At 35.7% G+C, this 17,360-nt stretch overlaps 1 protein-coding gene across 3 annotated transcripts in view; it reads right to left on the reverse strand.

The window, feature by feature from the left end:
- Positions 1-1,325: 1,325 nt before the first annotated feature.
- Positions 1,326-17,360, reverse strand: part of Intu (inturned planar cell polarity protein) — a 97,263-nt gene continuing 81,228 nt past the window's right edge. For 2 of the 3 annotated variants that reach the window (XM_058584071.1, XM_046459573.2), the window contains exons 11-16: positions 16,484-16,705; positions 15,142-15,624; positions 13,754-13,851; positions 9,135-9,324; positions 6,646-6,803; positions 1,326-4,926 (exon numbers count right to left, since the gene is read on the reverse strand). In XM_058584071.1, coding sequence (XP_058440054.1) covers positions 4,815-4,926; positions 6,646-6,803; positions 9,135-9,324; positions 13,754-13,851; positions 15,142-15,624; positions 16,484-16,705 — 1,263 coding nt within the window. In that variant the 3' untranslated portion in view covers positions 1,326-4,814. Of the gene's footprint in view, positions 4,927-6,645; positions 6,804-9,134; positions 9,325-13,753; positions 13,852-15,141; positions 15,625-16,483; positions 16,706-17,360 lie in introns of those variants that run through there. The other variant, XM_046459574.2, reaches the window with a different exon arrangement.

Raw genomic sequence — 17,360 nt, forward strand, 5'->3', positions numbered from 1 at the left:
TATTAAAGAGATTCCATCATACAATCTTTTGCTTTGTAGGACTTCTAGAATCTTATGACCTCTCTTATGTTGCCACCCTAAAAGGCCACTTAGGCCAGTGTGCCAGACCAGAAATCTTAACATTTTGTTACATCACATAAACCAGCCCAAATCTCTACTGGTGCCATATATTCGAAGCTGCTTCCTTTCCGTAGAGGCTTATTCAGGTCTTAACTGAGGTTTTTAATCTGAATCAATCTCTCCATTTTACATGCTGCTGCCAGGCTAATCCTTCTGAAGCATTTGCTTTCATCAGAATTCCTAGGCTTGTAACATTTCGTTTTCTCATTGCCCTTGAACTTGACATCACAAAAAAATTCTTTATGAAGTCCACTGCAAATTCCAGAAATGATAGGTTTTTAATCTGCAAAAATCTAAACATGAAAGGTTTAGATCTCCTTTCAGAGTTTTAAGCATTAATAAGCACATAACAAATAACTTAAGGCGGAGATTAGTTGAATTCACTTCAGGTAAAACTCTAAGGCTCCACGAGGAGACTTCTCTGGCCACGGGGAATGTGTGTGTCTCTGAGGACAGAACGAAGTGTTCTGTTGCTCCCCAGGGAAGTTTTCTCTTCACTCTTCCCTCCCCGCCGCATTTGGCTTGATAGTTGACAACATTATCGTATATTCCTTTACGCTATTAAGCTGTGCATGTATAACACGACAAAAATTAAAGTACCTACTTAGAAATGTAGCTTTTTAACTGTAAGACATCCAAATCAACTCAATAGATTGGAGCTGAAAATGTTTAATTTGCTTCATTACATTTCATTTAGTGACTTTGAGAAGGGACATTGTAATTTATGTTAGTAAAAGTATATAGTTTCAGGGCCTTTACACTATTCACTCTTTTCTCCTTAGAAATGTGCATGCTTAAGTTTTTTTTTCTTCTGGTCTAAGATCACTTCAGCAACCCCTTCTCTGACCACCTGTTTGCCATACTTCATACCTCATTTTATTGCTTCCCTATTTTTTCTCTTAGCAGTTGATAAAGTATCAACATATTTTTATATCCTTAGTTGGTGGTCACAACTACTGGAACACAAACTCCAACAGAGTAGGAATCTTTAGCTTTTTTGTTCACTGCTATATCATCAGTCTCTGGGACAGTGCTTGTCAGAGGGTAGAAAATCAATAAACAGTTGTTGGATGTATATAGGAAAAGGCAACACAACTGCAAACAAACCTCCAAACCATTTTTATTTAAAACTATCAATATAAAAATAGTTGTGATTATATAGAATGTAGAAATAAAACTTCACAAAATTAAAGTATTTCATACAGTTTGCAGGTTAAACTTTTTTTTATTTCATACAGTGTACAGGTTAAACTTTTAATAGCACTTAGAACTGTGTATTTTTTAAAAAAAATGTTCAAAACATTACATAGTTCTTGACATATCATATTTCACACTTTGATTTAAGTGGGTTATTTTTACCCTGTATGCAGATTGCAGAATCAGAATTGTGTATTTTTAAATATCCAAAGTTTTAACAGTCCTTAAAACTGTTTATAATGAATAATTGTTCTCAGCTTCTTTCCAAGATGTTTTACAGTCACGGGTAAGACTTAGCTCACTCCCTTGGTTTTCAACCAATGGATATTTGAGAGTAATCATAAACGGTGGTATTAGCTGACACTTTAATAATACATAATGTATCCCAGTCGTTATTTAGAGAGAACTAACAAATACAATGAATAATGGTCAAAGCACACAAACCAGCAAAATCTGTTCCACAATTTGTATTAGAAACATGAAAAAAGCAGGTACTGCCAAATTACTATTTTGTCACTATGTATCATCATCTATAGTTCCTTGGCACAAACAAGAAACATTCCCTTGCCAGGTTTAGTTCTGTGACAGGACAAAAAGAAATAAGGAAGAGCTAAGGAAAGAGTGGAGGGAGAAACAGCAATGGGTAGACAGAAAGTTAGAGTCTACAATGTAATTGGGGGGGGGGACTAACCAATAAGCAATATGACAGTACCAATATTTTTTAAAATATCAAGCAATAAGAGAGTACTTGATATTTCTAAAAATGCTAGTTATACGAACTCTAGATAGGGCAAAGGGGAGGGAGAGGAAGGAAGGGGGTATGGAGGTAGGAAAGGTGGAATGAGATGGACATTATTACCCTAAGCATATGTTTTAAGACATCAATGGTGTGACACTACTTTGTGTACAACCAGAAATATGAAAAATTGTGCTCTGTAAGTGTAATATGAATTGAAATGCATTCTGTCATACATAACAAATTAGAATAAAAACGCTAGTTTTAGTTTCTCACATTAATAGTCTTTAATGGAAGGCAAGATCAGCAAGACACCCATAAAATATAACTTTAAGAAATTTCTGCTAAAGCATATTTCTGGAGTATCTGCACTGTCACTCTGTCCCCCTTTATTACCAAATAATTAGATTGGTCTATCTTCAATGTAAATCTGAACATATCTGAAAAATGGGGAAGTTTACCTATAATGTTTAATTCATTTAGAAATGAAAAACAAGATAATGCTTGGTTTTATTTCTTAAAAGTTCAAGTCTCCACAACATGGCGATTACAGTGCCCCTACAACATAGCAGACGGTCCTCTTTTATTAAGATCAGTAGTCTATCATGCTAAGTGAAATACACCAATCCCAAATACCAAAGGCCGAATGTTCTGATGTGCTGATGCTAACTCACAATAGGCAGGGGGTGGGGAGCGGAGGTTCACCGGATTCAGCAGGGGCAATAAGGTGAATAGAGCGGGGACGGGAATGGGAAAGACAGTAGAATGAATCAGACATAACTTTCCTATGTTCACATATGAATTCATGATCAGTGTAACTCCACACCATGTACAACCACAAAAATGGGAAGTTATACACCATGTATACGTATGTCAAAATACACTCTATGTCATATATAACTAAAAAAGAACAGCAACAAAAAAGACCAGCAGTCTGCTTTGCCTTTTTATTTCAGTTATTGAGTGATGCCTCACGATTGCTTGATACTAAGAAAGCAGACCAGAATTTCATTAAATGAAAGAAAGTTCCTTGTGTTAAAATATCAAGTCTTGGTGCAGTCTGTCAAAAACCTGAGGTGATTGATGGCTCTACTTATTAATAACTACCAGTATTAGAAACAGCTGATAGTTGGGGAGGACACATACAGAAACTTAAGCCATGTAATGACTATATTTAAATAAAGTGCCTTAATACACACATATGCACACAAGCAGTCCTACAACAGAGTTTAAAAGTCTACCATGCAGCTCAGTATTGTGATCCTAAGGGGAAGACATTTAAAGCTATTTTTTACATTATTTCAAGAACTAAGATTTCTTACCTTGATTTGAATGTCAAAATCAAGGCCCCCAAGTACCTAATGAAATAAATATGCAGGGATTTGCATCTTAAATACTCAGATGAAAATCTTTTAGACTGATGACAGATAACAGTATTTTTTTCTAAGATCAGTGACTTAAATGGTGCACCCACAATGTTCTGTAATTAGTTCCAAGCTGAAGCGCTCATGTTTGAAGCAGGTGATATGCAGAAACTGATTTTATATGGGCTGGTACAGCTCTTCCAACACTTAAGTCTTGAAGAAAAACAACCCAGTATTGTTAAGTTTTGGGGGCATCTGAGGTGGATGAAGGACCTACTTGGTACATGGTAACTACAAATGCAGTATTTGTTATGTTCTTCCTTTCTTTCCCTTAACCTACCAAATTCTCATGCCAAAGAAAATTCTTATCCAATTAGTTTTTTTTTTTCTTCTTCTCTATGGAAGGTCAAATAAACTCTTATTCATCCAAGTGTTCCCCATATGGAAAACCCAATATATAATGATCCTTATTTGTAAGTCAAATGTGAGCATTTTACAAAAGAAGTCACCATAGGATTTCTTCAGCTATTCTTTTCAGTATTTTTAACATGATTTGGTTTTAAAAACAATTTACATATAACTGTCTTGAATTTCATGAACTATATAAAATATGTATATGTATATTTGAATATCCTTAAAAATAAAAATGAATGTTTATAGGTAAATAATTTAAAAAACATATCTGAGTCAAAATAGACTAAGATTGTTATCTAAAAGAGTAAAGAAAAATAAGTAAAAACTAAGTTTGATTTTCATCTTTCCCTTCTCCTCTGCAGTGAGGTATCCACTCAAATACTTATACTAGTGAAGAGCACTTGACCTATAAAGAAATCAGTGTTTGGACATTACAAATTTAGGAACTAACCAAAGGCAAGGGCGAGGGGAGGTAGCACATTTTACATAAAACCTCAGAATAGGTTATTGCATTTATACATGAAACCTCTGACCTCAGAGGTGCAAAAACTTGCATGAGGTCACCGCCCTAATTTATTACAGAACCTGGTCACCTCCTCCTAATTTCAAGATTCTTTGACCAAATATACTAGTTTTGAGAAAAATAAACAACAAATTGGGTGTTTTCCCAAATAAACATTTTCTATATTAACTTTATATGAAACAATTTACATTATTTCAAACTAGTCAATAAATTAATATTATATACCAAAATGGCAATAAGTTAACACTCCCTTCTATATATTTCAATCAACTATCTTCTCCAATGTCTCACAATACTACAAAAGGCTTGATGCATCAAGTCCAACAGCATTTCATCTCAATAACAATATTATGTTCAATGTTGAACAGTGAAAATAAACATTATCTCTTGTGTATTGATTTCAGCAATTTTAACACTGTTCCACATGTCACTCATGTTGCTATTAATCATCAAAACACAACTACAAGGTTAATCCAAAGAATAATTTAAAAGCCATTTCAATGGCAATTTCTGTGACTGAGTCATGAAAGCAGACATAAAGTTCCTGAGGTTTTGGATGAAGAAAGAGTCTCCTGCAGAAGAAAAGAACACATTCATTTCAGAAATGAAAATGACAAAAACCAAATTCAATTCCTTTTATTTTTTGTATGTTTTTGAAAGAACTAGTAGTAAGTTCAAAAACCACTAATCTAAATCACAGACTATAGAGAGTTCATTTCTAAATAAATAACATGTGCCTTAGGTTAATTATTTTTATTGTTAAGAGTGTAAAAATCCTATTTTATCAATACATAAATATTATCATACCCTTCAATTTTAAAATATTAAACCTAGTCATTATTATTACTACAATATATAGCACTGGCATCAATAAAGTGCAGAAGGTATCTAAACATTTTATTGCCACTTTGTAAAGTTTTTTCTTTTTTAAAGAGAGAGACAGAAGAGAGAATTTTTTTTTTAATATTTATTTTTCAGTTTTTCGGTGGACACAACATCTTTATTTTATTTTTATGTGGTGCTACCCAGCACCCCGCGCATGCCAGGTGAGCGAGTTATCGCTTGAGCCACATCCCCAGACCCTAAAGTTTATTCTTAAAACATGAACTATATGATGGTTCTTTTTGCAGACAGTATTGAATTGGAATTAACATTAAAATTTTGGTTTTCTTCCAGAGTTCGTATATTAATATATTTAAACAATATTAACACATGTAAATCAATCAATTTAAATTGAGAGCTAGTTCTGTTTGATTTCCTTAGGATTTTTCCTTTATGTAGACCTGCATCATCCTAATTCAGCCCCTTTAATTCTTTCTGTTCCCATGCTGTGGACATAGATAGGGAACCACTGGTCTTCTCATTGGTAGCCTCTCCTGAGTTCACACCATTCCACAGGCTGCTCCTGTTGTTCTTCTAATAGCACAGCTCTGACCATACACTACGCAGAACGCAGAACTAACTTTATGCTGATGTTCTCAAGGCTGATGATTACACATCACAATCACAGGGGAGCTTATACACTAAAAACAGATTCCTCCTTCCATGAATTCAGTAGGTCATGGTGGGCCTCAGGCAACTCCGACTCTAACAAGTGACTCAGGTGATTCTAAATCCCAAGGACCAGAATATGGAAATGATACAGTTTGTAAACTGTTTATCATATAGCTTAGTACTACATGGCAGGTATCCAGTAGCCTCAATCCTACCTATGCCCTTTCCTCAACAACTCTTTTCTCCAACTTAACCTTCAATATGTCCATCAAAACTCAGTTCCTTAGACAAGAAGCAAACAAGAAACAATAAAAGGGTCAGACAGTGAATAATGGGTAGCTAGCTACTTTAATGGAGAACCTCTGAGGAGATAACCTGCTAATCCTGGTCTGAATACCAAGGAGCCAGATATGCAAGGGTCAGGGATAGAACATCCCAGGTAGAAAAAATAGCAGGAACAAGATTTGACAGGTGTTAGTGGGTAGAACATGTAAAAAAGGAGTAGAAGAGGAAATGAAAGGAAAGAAAAGAAGGAAGTCAGGAAGGAAGGACAGAAATTGGAGAATAATAGTGGATTATTACTTGTTTGATTTGCAAGGCAACAAAAATAATTTTTAAGTAGAGAAAGTCTTTAGAGGGATTTAAAGGAGTTACTTAGCAAATAAAACTTTAAAATGTTAAAATATTATAGCTAGATTGATTTTATGCCTATGTTTTAAAACATTGATCTGCTGTACTACTTGTCTTTCACTTTTCTAACGTTTTATTTTACTTTCAAATAGCTTTTTCCTACTTACCCTACTACCCAGTAGGCCATAACTGGTGGTGTTTTTTTCTGATCAGTCCAGTTTTCAGGTGAGCATTCAAATAACACACCATATTCCTTCACAGGGTTAAGAGAGGACAGCGAATTTGTAGAATCAGCACGATCTCCACCATTTAGTGCCTTGTTTTTCTGCAAATTGTGGATATTGTTGGTATTAACTGGAATTAATAATGTTACTTTAAAATGTTTTCACCTCCAGATTCAAAATGGCTGATCCTAAGTGCATGCAGTGCCTTTCTTCCCTTTGCCTTCGGTTTCCACTCTTCCTTAACACTTAGCTCAATACTACTTCCTAAAGGAGACTTCACAGGTAAAGTGCCCCGGATGATCCCAGGGAACACTTTGTTCACAGTCCCATGTTGTTTAGTATTTATATTATATTGCATTAGCAGTTTGTAGGTCTGTTTTCCCATATAGAAGATAGACGGTAAACTTTTTTCCAAAGGCAGAGACAATGTATTCATTTCTATATATTTAAAAAGAAACAGTGCTTGTATATAATGTAGGAGCTTACTGAATGTATATTAAGTGGATAAGATTTTGTAATAAACCTAAACACATACATTTAAAACAATATTTTCTCTTCCTTTGAAGCATAATCTTTAAATTTCCCATTTGTGAAAGCATCAGCAAAACAATTACTCATTTGGTACATATAAACTTTTTTATACGGATCAGGATAAAATAGGCGATTCTTGATTCTTCTCTCTCTCATAACTTCTAATCCAACAATAAATCATTTTGGTTCATCCTCCAAAACATCAAGAATCCTGAAGTTGTGATCCTTTCTCACTTTTCAAATATTAATAGTCTCCTAACTGGCCCTGCCTCCATCCTTGCTACCCTACAACCAGATTTCCAAAAGAGTCCCAGGGGTTCTTTAAACAACTGGGTATCCTGTCCTTCCTCTGCTGAAACTATGTAACAATGTTCCATCTGTTTCAGAAAAAGCCCCGAAGGCCATGTCATAGTCTCAGGCCCTGCTGCATTGGTAATCTCATTCCTTTCCACTCTTGGCCTGGTCAGGAGGCTATGAGCTCCCCCAGCCCCTCCAAACTCTAGCTTTGCATTTGGCTCCAGATGCCATGCGGCCACCCCAGCACGCCTTCCTGCCTCTGTTGAAATGCTACTTGATCTCATTAGCCAGGCTTTTTAAAATAGTAACACATCTCTTATCTTTACACATTTTATTATTCCTTGTGACACTTAAAATACCCCATATATTATTTACTAATTTCTTCATCTTCTCCATCAGAAAATAGGCTTCAGGGAAGAGAGTTTGTTTTGTCCCCACTTTAATCAAGGCACCTAGTCTGGTGCAGAGTAGTATCTCAACATTTTAAATGATACCAGGAGGGCTGGGGACATAGCTCAGTTGGTAGAGTGCTTGCCTTGCATGCACAAAGCCCTGGGTTCAATTCCCAGCACCACCCAAAAAAAAAAAAAAAAATCCTTAAATGATACCAGGAATAATAATTTATATTACTAAATATTATCAAATAAGTTAATGTAATATTTTTGTTCAGAATCTAACCAGTTATGCTAAATAGGAAAGGAGGAGCATAATAACTTACAGTACATGGGGTATGGTAAGCAACATTTTTGCAGAATAAAAATTTCTGAGAACTCAAAGAAATCCCATAAGATACAGAATTTCATTGCTGACTGAGCCCACCCTGTATAGCTGAGGAAATGCAAACAGCTGAGGCTCAGTCCAGGATTCCTTATTCCCAGCCTAATGTTCTAGTTTTAAATTTAAGTTTTGCACAAACCTGGCATCCTCACTTACATCTTGCTGTATACATTATAGCCATCTTCAGAGAAGTCTTTTGGCTGTATGATGTTTGATCAGTCACAAATAAACTTTTGTATGATTATCCTTTTCAAGTAATTAGCATGTAACTGATATTTTAAACAATCTAACTGGTATTTTAATTACACATTGCATTGGTGCTTATCTAGCAGGAACAATATTATATGAAACTTCATCCTGGGTTAAAAAGCAAGCAAGTAATCAATGAACAAAGTGCTAAAACATCTGCAATACTATTTTGTCCATAGCTATACCTTAATCCATTATGCTCCGTATTGTTGGTTGAACAGTCACAGAATTATTAGAATTATTTTAGGAATCAATTGGTAGATATCACTGACTTAATGGCTGAGTCACAGATATCAAATATGGGAGGTTAATTTATATTACAAACTACTATATTCTACTTCGCTATAGAAAACATGGGTCCACTGTTTACCTAAAATACTAATATAGGACATTTAACTCTACTATGAAACAACATTTTGAGATTAACTAGAGTGAGTATAATCCTGAAATTGGTTGGCTGATTGTTAAAAAAAAAAAAACAAAAAAACCTTGAATGCATTGCTGGACATACTGATTACAGAGTGTGTGGAGATTGGGAATGATATTGGCAAAAAACTGTATTTATAAACCTATTTTACCTCTTCCATCAAAGTCTGTTGGAAAACTGCACGAATGGAAAGACAACACTGATGGAAATTCTTTATTAGCTGTGAGTGGACAGAGCCACTGAGCTGTGCCACCTCTTCATGGGTAGGAGTAATGAAGATTCCTTGAACTGTTTCTAAGGCAACATAGTGGAAAAGTGTGTTCTCAGGACCAGATGTCAATCTCGAAAAGAAAAGGGTGGGGGAAGGGAAGATAGGGAGAAAAGAGAAAAGAAAAAAGAAATTCAAGTAAATTTAAAAGTATTATTTCATTTTGAATTCTGTAGACTTTTTACAATTAGTAGTGCAATTCGGGAAGGAAATCTAATTTTAATCCCCTCTTCATCCTTAATTAAACAGGCTTGGATTATTATTAATTTCCTTGATAGAGGCAAACACTACCTATTATGCAAGGATAAACAAACACCAATACATTTCCAAGTAACTTAATCATCCCTTTGCTAAACACTCCAATTGGCCAAGCCCTCTTTTTCCATGGTTGGTAATGAATAACTCAGATGATGTCTGGCCTAGATAGCTACAAGCCATGAACAAGGTGAACCACACATAAAAATACCTTTCATAAAACTAAATGGGTCTTTAAATTAGTCTTCTGCCATGATAATAAAAGTAATGATTCTGAACTGATATAAAATTATTACCAAACTGCAAGCTAGATTAATCTATAATACTGTGGTAATAGCTGGTACTATTATGCCACTTCTCAGTACACTCAGTACACTCTTGCTCTATGTGATCTTAATATTTTCATTTTCATTTTTTTCCCCAATTTTTCCTTCCCTATTTAATCTTAGATAGGTCAGCAGAATCTATAAATATTGCTTATTTCTGCCAATAGTAAGAAAAACTAAAGAAAAACAATAATAGCAACAACAAAATAATAATAGCTATCAAATACTGACTATCCTCTATGTACCTGCCAAACTTTTTGAAGCACTTTTATTTTAATTTTCATAATGACCCTGCAGGATCTTAAATATTACCATCCTTACTTTAATCATGAGGAAACCATGGTCAGTGAGCTTGGATTAACTTAAATGAAGTTGCATAGCCAAGTGTCAGGGCTTAGCCGACTTTGAAGCTTTGCTCTCCTATACCTTATTTTTTATTCTCCACTGCTGACTCTTGAATGGCAGTCTTTATATGGTGGGCAACTCCCTCCTACATCTCAAACACTCAAGCTGACCATTCCAAGACTTTTGTGATAAAGGCTATCTATAATAAAAAATACCTTTGGTTGATTGTTCTCCAGCTGTTAAGTACGGAGGCAGGGAAAAGGCATATTTTAGAACCTAGGCCACAGCTAGTTAAGTTCCTGTTATATTTTTAATTAATTAGGTAGTATGACCTAAATAAACCTCTTGTCTCCTAAACCAGGGATTAGGAAACAGACCTACTGGGAGGGAGGGAATCCTGTGTGTGTTGTTCTCCCATTTCTCAGCAGGGTGGCTGGCTCATTAATAACTACCCTGTAAGGGCAATTCTTATACCACGTCCATGACCTGCCCATATGTGAGGTAGGACAGAATTCTTAAAGGAGATGGAAGCAGTTGTGAGCCTGCAGACTACCAAGCTGATTCTTCTTATGGAGCATTCCATGTACAGAGTGGTGATACCTTCACCTTCCAAGGAATAAAATCTTAAATAGTCATGATGAAAATAAGTATAGTGACTAAAAAAGGAAAATAATTTAAAACATATTTTAATCTAGAGGTGTTTGAATTGAAGAAAAGGCACAGAAGACAAATTATTCTTAAGAAAGAACTATTAATAAGATTGGGAGGTTAGAATCAACATTTTTGTGATCTATAAATTTTCTCTCAAAAATAAATCACAACCACCACTTTGGAAAGCAGTTTGGAGATTCCTCAAAAATATAAGGATGAAATCACCATATGACCCAGCTATCCCACTCCTTGGTATTTCCCCAAAAGATCTAAAAATCACTACAGTGATTTTTTTACAGCATCAATGTTTACAGCAGCACAATTCATGATAGCTAAATTATGGAATCAACCCAGATGCCATCAATAGATTAAGAAATTATGATACACACACACACACACACACACACAATGGAGTTCTACTTAGCCACTAACAAGAATGAAATCATGGCATTTGCCAGTAAATGGATGGAAATAAGAACATCATACTAAGTGAAACTAGCCAAAATCAGAAACTCAAAGGTTGAATGTTTTCTCTCATACACGAAGCTAGAGTAAAATAAAGTGGGAGGGAAGGATAACATAAAGAACCAATCAAATACAAATTCACAGGATAACAAAAAGAACCAATCAAATTCAAATTAACAGATGGGTGAAAGGAAGTCTAGTAGAGTAGAGGAAGGAGAACGGGAAAGGGGAGGAGGGAAAGGAAAAGGTAGGGTCATGAACTGAAATCCATTTACATGCACATGAGTTTGTTGGGATTAACCCAACTATTATGTATAACTTACATAAAGCTCTAATCATAAAGAAATAATCCACAAAAAGCAAGTTTAGCTCTTGAAAGCCATAAACTTGTTCATATATTAACTGAAAGTTTAGAAATCACCAATTACCCAATAGGAAGACAAAGATTTGTATTAAAAAGTAGATAAATTCAGATTTGATCTTTGGAAAGGTCATTCCTGCACTAGAGAATAGATTGAGAAATTTACAGAGAGAGAATAGACGGGGGAGGGGGGCTGGGGGCTGGGAGACTAATCCAGTGACTCCAGGGAGAGAAAAAGGGACCATAAACCAGGAAGCATCAATGGGCTGAATGGATTCAAGTATTACTGAAATGCAGAATGGACAGCATTTGTTTGCTGAATGAAACGTCTGGTATAGATAGTATTTTTAATATATATTTTAATTTTATATCTTTGATGTCTTTTAAAATAGTAGAACCTATGATTTACATTACATGTGAATTTGTTTAAGCTACTGAACTTGAAAGAAGAGTTTCTATTTACTAAAGATAATGCCAAAATAACACAAATATTTTTAAAAAATTATAAGGAAGTAATAAAATTTCAGTAGTTCTTGTTAGATGAACACTAGGGTTTTATGAAGGTACTTTAGGGTTCCATAAAAAGTTTGTTTCAGATTTAATTGTTTAAAGGACATTTTTATAACTATTAAAAATAAACATTCAGAGGCTGGGGTTGTGGCTCAGTGGTAGAGCGCTCATCTAGCACACACGGGCACCGGGTTCAATCCTCAGCACCACGTAAAAATGAAATAAAGATATTGTATCCACCACCTACAACTAAAAAATAAATATTTCAAAAAAATCATTCATATGTGAAGGCCTTAAATACCCAATTTTAACACAATAGATTTCTAACGAATTATTTTATGAAGACAAATTACCCTATTTTTGCCCTAACTTTCAGGGAAAAGCATTTCCTGGAAACTCCAAGATTTGAACTTGCTAACTTGTTAAAAATATTTCCATAATTAAGAGCGTAGTCGCTATGCACTCGTGTGTGTGTGTGTGTGTGTGTTTGTGTATGTGTGTGTGTATGTATGTGTGTGTGTGAATTCTATTTCTGAATGTCTAGATGCTTAAGCAAAAGTGTGCAATTGATCTCACACATGACATCATAATTATATACCAAGCAAGGCTCAGGCTGACCTGCCTGTCTATCACATAGTACCTGCCCTACAAGAAGTGAAAATGTAACATTTTATTTTGCAATTACTGACACAGTTTAAGCTGCTAAACATTCCCTCTTCACTCAGTCCTTTTTAATCTCAGAATTTCCTCCTCAAAATAAGTTCGAGGTTTTCTACAAAGGATGTTATAACTATTAACAGTTCCCAGGTTCCAGCCTCTGAGAGGTGGTGGTGTGTACTCTTGGGGGTAGAGGGAGCAGAAGCAGGAATGAGCAGAGGGAGAAGCTGAAATGTGAAGCTTGGACGGACTCTCAGAGCTGTCTTGAATTTGTGCAAGGACCAAACCTCTGCACTCCCTTATCTGGCAGACTTAGAAGGGGCTATTCTCTAGGGTAGGAACTTGGCCCTGAGACACTAGCAGCCACCACTCCAAGGTGTTGGCGGTGAGTGCCCTGAGCTAAGGGATAACTTGGCATCCACCAGAGTCTAAAATTAGTGAACTCAAAGGCCAAGATCAGTGGTGCATACTTGGATTTTCAGTGACTCCGGAGGCTGAGGCAGGAGGATCACAAGTTCAAGACCAGCCTCAGAAACTTAGGCCCTAAGCAACTGAGTGAGCTCAGTGGTTAAGTGCCCCTGGGTTCAATAACCAGTACAAATCAAATACAATATGAATAAATAAATAAAACTTAATTTAAAAATAATATTAGGCATACAAAAGTGAAGTTACCTGTGAAAGAGAGATGAAGGGGAATTTTTCTGTTTTGAAATATTTGTGTGTTTTCCCTCTTATAATATGAATATGTTCATTTTCCTAAGTGTAATGAAACATTATAGTGCTGGGATTTGAACCCAGGGCTTGTGCATATGAGGCAAGCACTCTACCAACTGAGCTAAAATCTCCAGCCCGAAATTGTATTTTCTTATTGTAAAACTTTCTCAAAGACAGAAAGCATAAGATAAAAAGTATATTAGAAGGAAGTTTCTTACTTCATTGTGTTATATATTTCCAATTCTTTTTCTGAAGGATCCTTTTTCAAATTTCCCAAATGAAATGGATTTGGAAGGGTAGACTTTTTTTTAGTGATCTGGAAAATATTTACGTAGATCAGTTTATATCTAAGAACAAAATCAAACAGCAGAAGTGATTTAAAAATTAAAAATCCTTCTAAGAGAGCTACTTTATATTTTGCAATGCGTCTTTTAAATATTTTTGATGCTAACTTCCACCTCTTGGCTTAGCCTTTGCAAAATAGGATCCAAGGGCTGTGCCATAACTAGGCATGCTGGTGTTCCTTCACCAGAGCCCTCACCAAGCTTGTGTGCATGCATACCCATCTCTCTCCCTAGGCTCTACACTTCTCAAAGTCAGGGCTGTGTCTTACTCATTTTCATATCTCTTTTGTATAGCACAGCCCTTGGTACTTTGCAGGTATCAACATTTGTTGAATGGCTGAATCTTAAAGTTAACTGAATTTCTCTAAAGTGCCATTTATGATCTTGTTATTTTAAAATCTATCCATATTCTCTTGGACTATATTTCCTATCAATTTCATCAACTGAGATAATGGACACAAAATCAGTACTTCCTAAATACATTCCACTAACTTCTCCGACAGTACCCTGTAGTTAGCAGTGAGAAGCCTGAGTCTATGGTCATCTACGTCAGGCCACTCAAAATCCCGTATTCCACTGGCGCCAGTTCTCCATCTTCTTCATGCCTTGACCGGCATCACCTCCACCCACCCAGATGGCAAGTTCAAACACGTTTCAAAAGAAAACAGCATCACTAGCTAAGTAGAGAGCTTTCCAGGATGAATGTTTTGATAATGATTTGGATATTTCATGGTAGTTTCATGGGAAAAAAATCCAGAAAAATAAACAATCTGAAAATTGAACATTCTCTTGGCTTTACAGTCACATTGTATATCTCTATGTATAGAGACCAGATCTTTATAAATACAGATAAAAAATACCTATCTATAAAAAACAGGCAAACATACACACACACATTTGAATTCTCTTTTTGTTTCTGCTGAATATTTCACGGCTATATTGTTAAATCAGCCCCTCAAACGCTCCATAGCCATGATGTGCTCTTTTATCATCACGAATAGAAAGAGATGAATATGGAAATTAAGATTCAAGAGCTCCTCTACCTGTAGGTACTGCTGGGTAGACACCCTGCACGTTGGGCAGCTCCTGTCATTACTTGATGTTCCTTCCTCTTTTTGCTTTTTAAATCTTTGGTTACCCAACAATGACTAAAATAATCACTATTTCAAATGAAGACTAATTACCATTAAAAATTTTTCTTGCAATTAGAACTAGAGAGACAGCTTAGTTCCTAGAATGTACACACTGGGATGAACACACACCTTAAGCAAGGTTCCACTTTCTTCTGAGCAATCAGAGCCCTGAAAGTCTCTCTGCTTTTGTATTGCATCCGGTGTGGTGTGGAGGCTAAGGCCAGCACCTTCTCCACCTTCACAACCATTGTCAGATCCTCCACTGCTTCGGGAGGGACTGGGCTTACGTGTCTTTAAGGAATAGTCACCAAAAAGGGTTCTTCTGCATGTTGGAGAGGCTGCTGTCCTGGAAGGACCTTGCAGCCTGCTGAGAATAGGGGAAGCTGTCAAATTCTCAGTTTTCTCACGTGTTCCAGAAAGGAACCAGTCAGCACAAGACAAACAGGGGCCTGGAGAAGACACTAGGTGTTCATCTATGTGGGAGTCTACTCCTTCCAGCTGGTGAAGAGTTGTTCTGACCTGGTCCACATATATACAGTCAGGCCCAGGATTCCCAATAGCTTTAGATGCACAGCCTCCAGCTTCTAATAGCACACATAACATATAATGTCTCTATAAAAGAAGATTATTGACATAGGTTTAGCCACCATGAAAACAGTTACATATAATATGTATACATTTATGAATACTATAAAAGATGTTGGCATATGGCATGATTATTAAAAATTCCTCCTTCTTAAGTTATTGTCGGCGCTGCTTCTTTTTTAATGAGAAGCCATATTTTTATAAAGCAGCGAGATTATCAATGCTTCTTGATTACAGTTAAAAACTATCTCACATTGTTTTTTTTTTTTTTTTTCTGTACCAGGCATTGAACCCAGAGGCACTTAACACTGAGCCACATTCCCAACTCTTTTATTGTTTGAGACAGGTTCTTGCTAACTTGCTTAGGTCCTCACTAATGCTGCGGCTGGATTTGAACTTGCAATCCTCCTGCATTAGCCGCCCAAGCCGCTGGGATTACAGGCACGCACCACTGCACCTGGCTTCACATTATCATATTTTGATATACTATCAATCATTTCTCTTGGTACAAAGAATTCATTAGAGCGGCTTTGAAAGAGCCCCATTGACAAGAAAGTCTCTCATTTACGATTATGTATTTATTCCATTTCTAATTCTACATTGTTTTTATGTCTTCTTCTATATTCCAAAACAGACCAGAGGATAAAACCCCCATAAGATGGGGAACAAAAGTGTTCAGAACCTGCTAAAATATTTTCCTGGATATTATTAGTATTTCTTCATGAATATTAAAGGAATATAAACTAAAAGAAGTAAAGGCTATATAACAACTTTTTGAATTCTGTGTTTAATACATACATAGTTTTAAATGGGCATGTTTGTGTATTTATTTAGACATAAACAGATGGGGAAAACAATCTCAAGAAAGAAGTCCAGGTGAACTTACCAATCCAACAATTAGCAAAAAATATCTCCCTTCCGGTTCCTGAAAGGCTTCTGTGCTTGAGTCTGCAGAAAGCTGGAGGTGATGTTGAGGAAACACTTCTCTCCATACTATCAACTGACCAATCCTTTGTTTTGCTGCTAAAGACAGCAGGCCATAGTGGCGACAGTACGCGGCAATCTCAACAAGATCATCCTTAGGCAAATGACTGCATATCAAATAACCCTTGAATTTAACCACCAAGAGCAAAAGTCAGCTAGTGATACCAAGCAATAATCCTATACTTCCTAGAGTTTTATAAATGCTTCTTCAGATGACATGAAATATTTTATTATTCAAATAAAATAATATTTTATTATTCAATATTTTATTATATTCAAACATAGTAAAGTAAGATATAGCATAAGTGAATGTTTTTCTCCCCTGAGGTCAAGCTAGATATTAAATAACAAGGTACCCAAAAGCTAGACTTTTAGCATAAAGCAAAATTGCCTCTGAGGTATTAGCCCGAGTGTCAAAATTAGAAAAGAACTGCATTCTGAAAATGGGAAATAGAGAAGCAGAGGTCAAGGTGGACAGAAACTTATTAAATTCATCTGATACTTAACATGTTCTCCCTGGAAACCAAATACTTAATAAATATTATAGGATTTCCTTAAAAGATAGATGGTTACTTCTGAAGTCAGAATAAAAAACACACTATTGCAAAAGGACATCAAGAAAGAATTAACCTTTTTTTCCTACATAATTGGTTTGAGTATTGTTTCTCCTTTACACATTTTTAAATGCTACACTATGCAATGAAACTATAAGTATTTACTATATTTATAAATGTGTAGGTATAATACTTGTTTTAAGATCTTAATCTTAAGGTACCTAC

The sequence above is a fragment of the Marmota monax genome, unplaced genomic scaffold (genome assembly GCF_021218885.2).
Source record: "Marmota monax isolate L192 unplaced genomic scaffold, Marmota_monax_Labrador192_F-V1.1 WCK01_AAM20220418_F8-fsc00039, whole genome shotgun sequence".
Lineage (NCBI taxonomy): Eukaryota > Metazoa > Chordata > Mammalia > Rodentia > Sciuridae > Marmota > Marmota monax.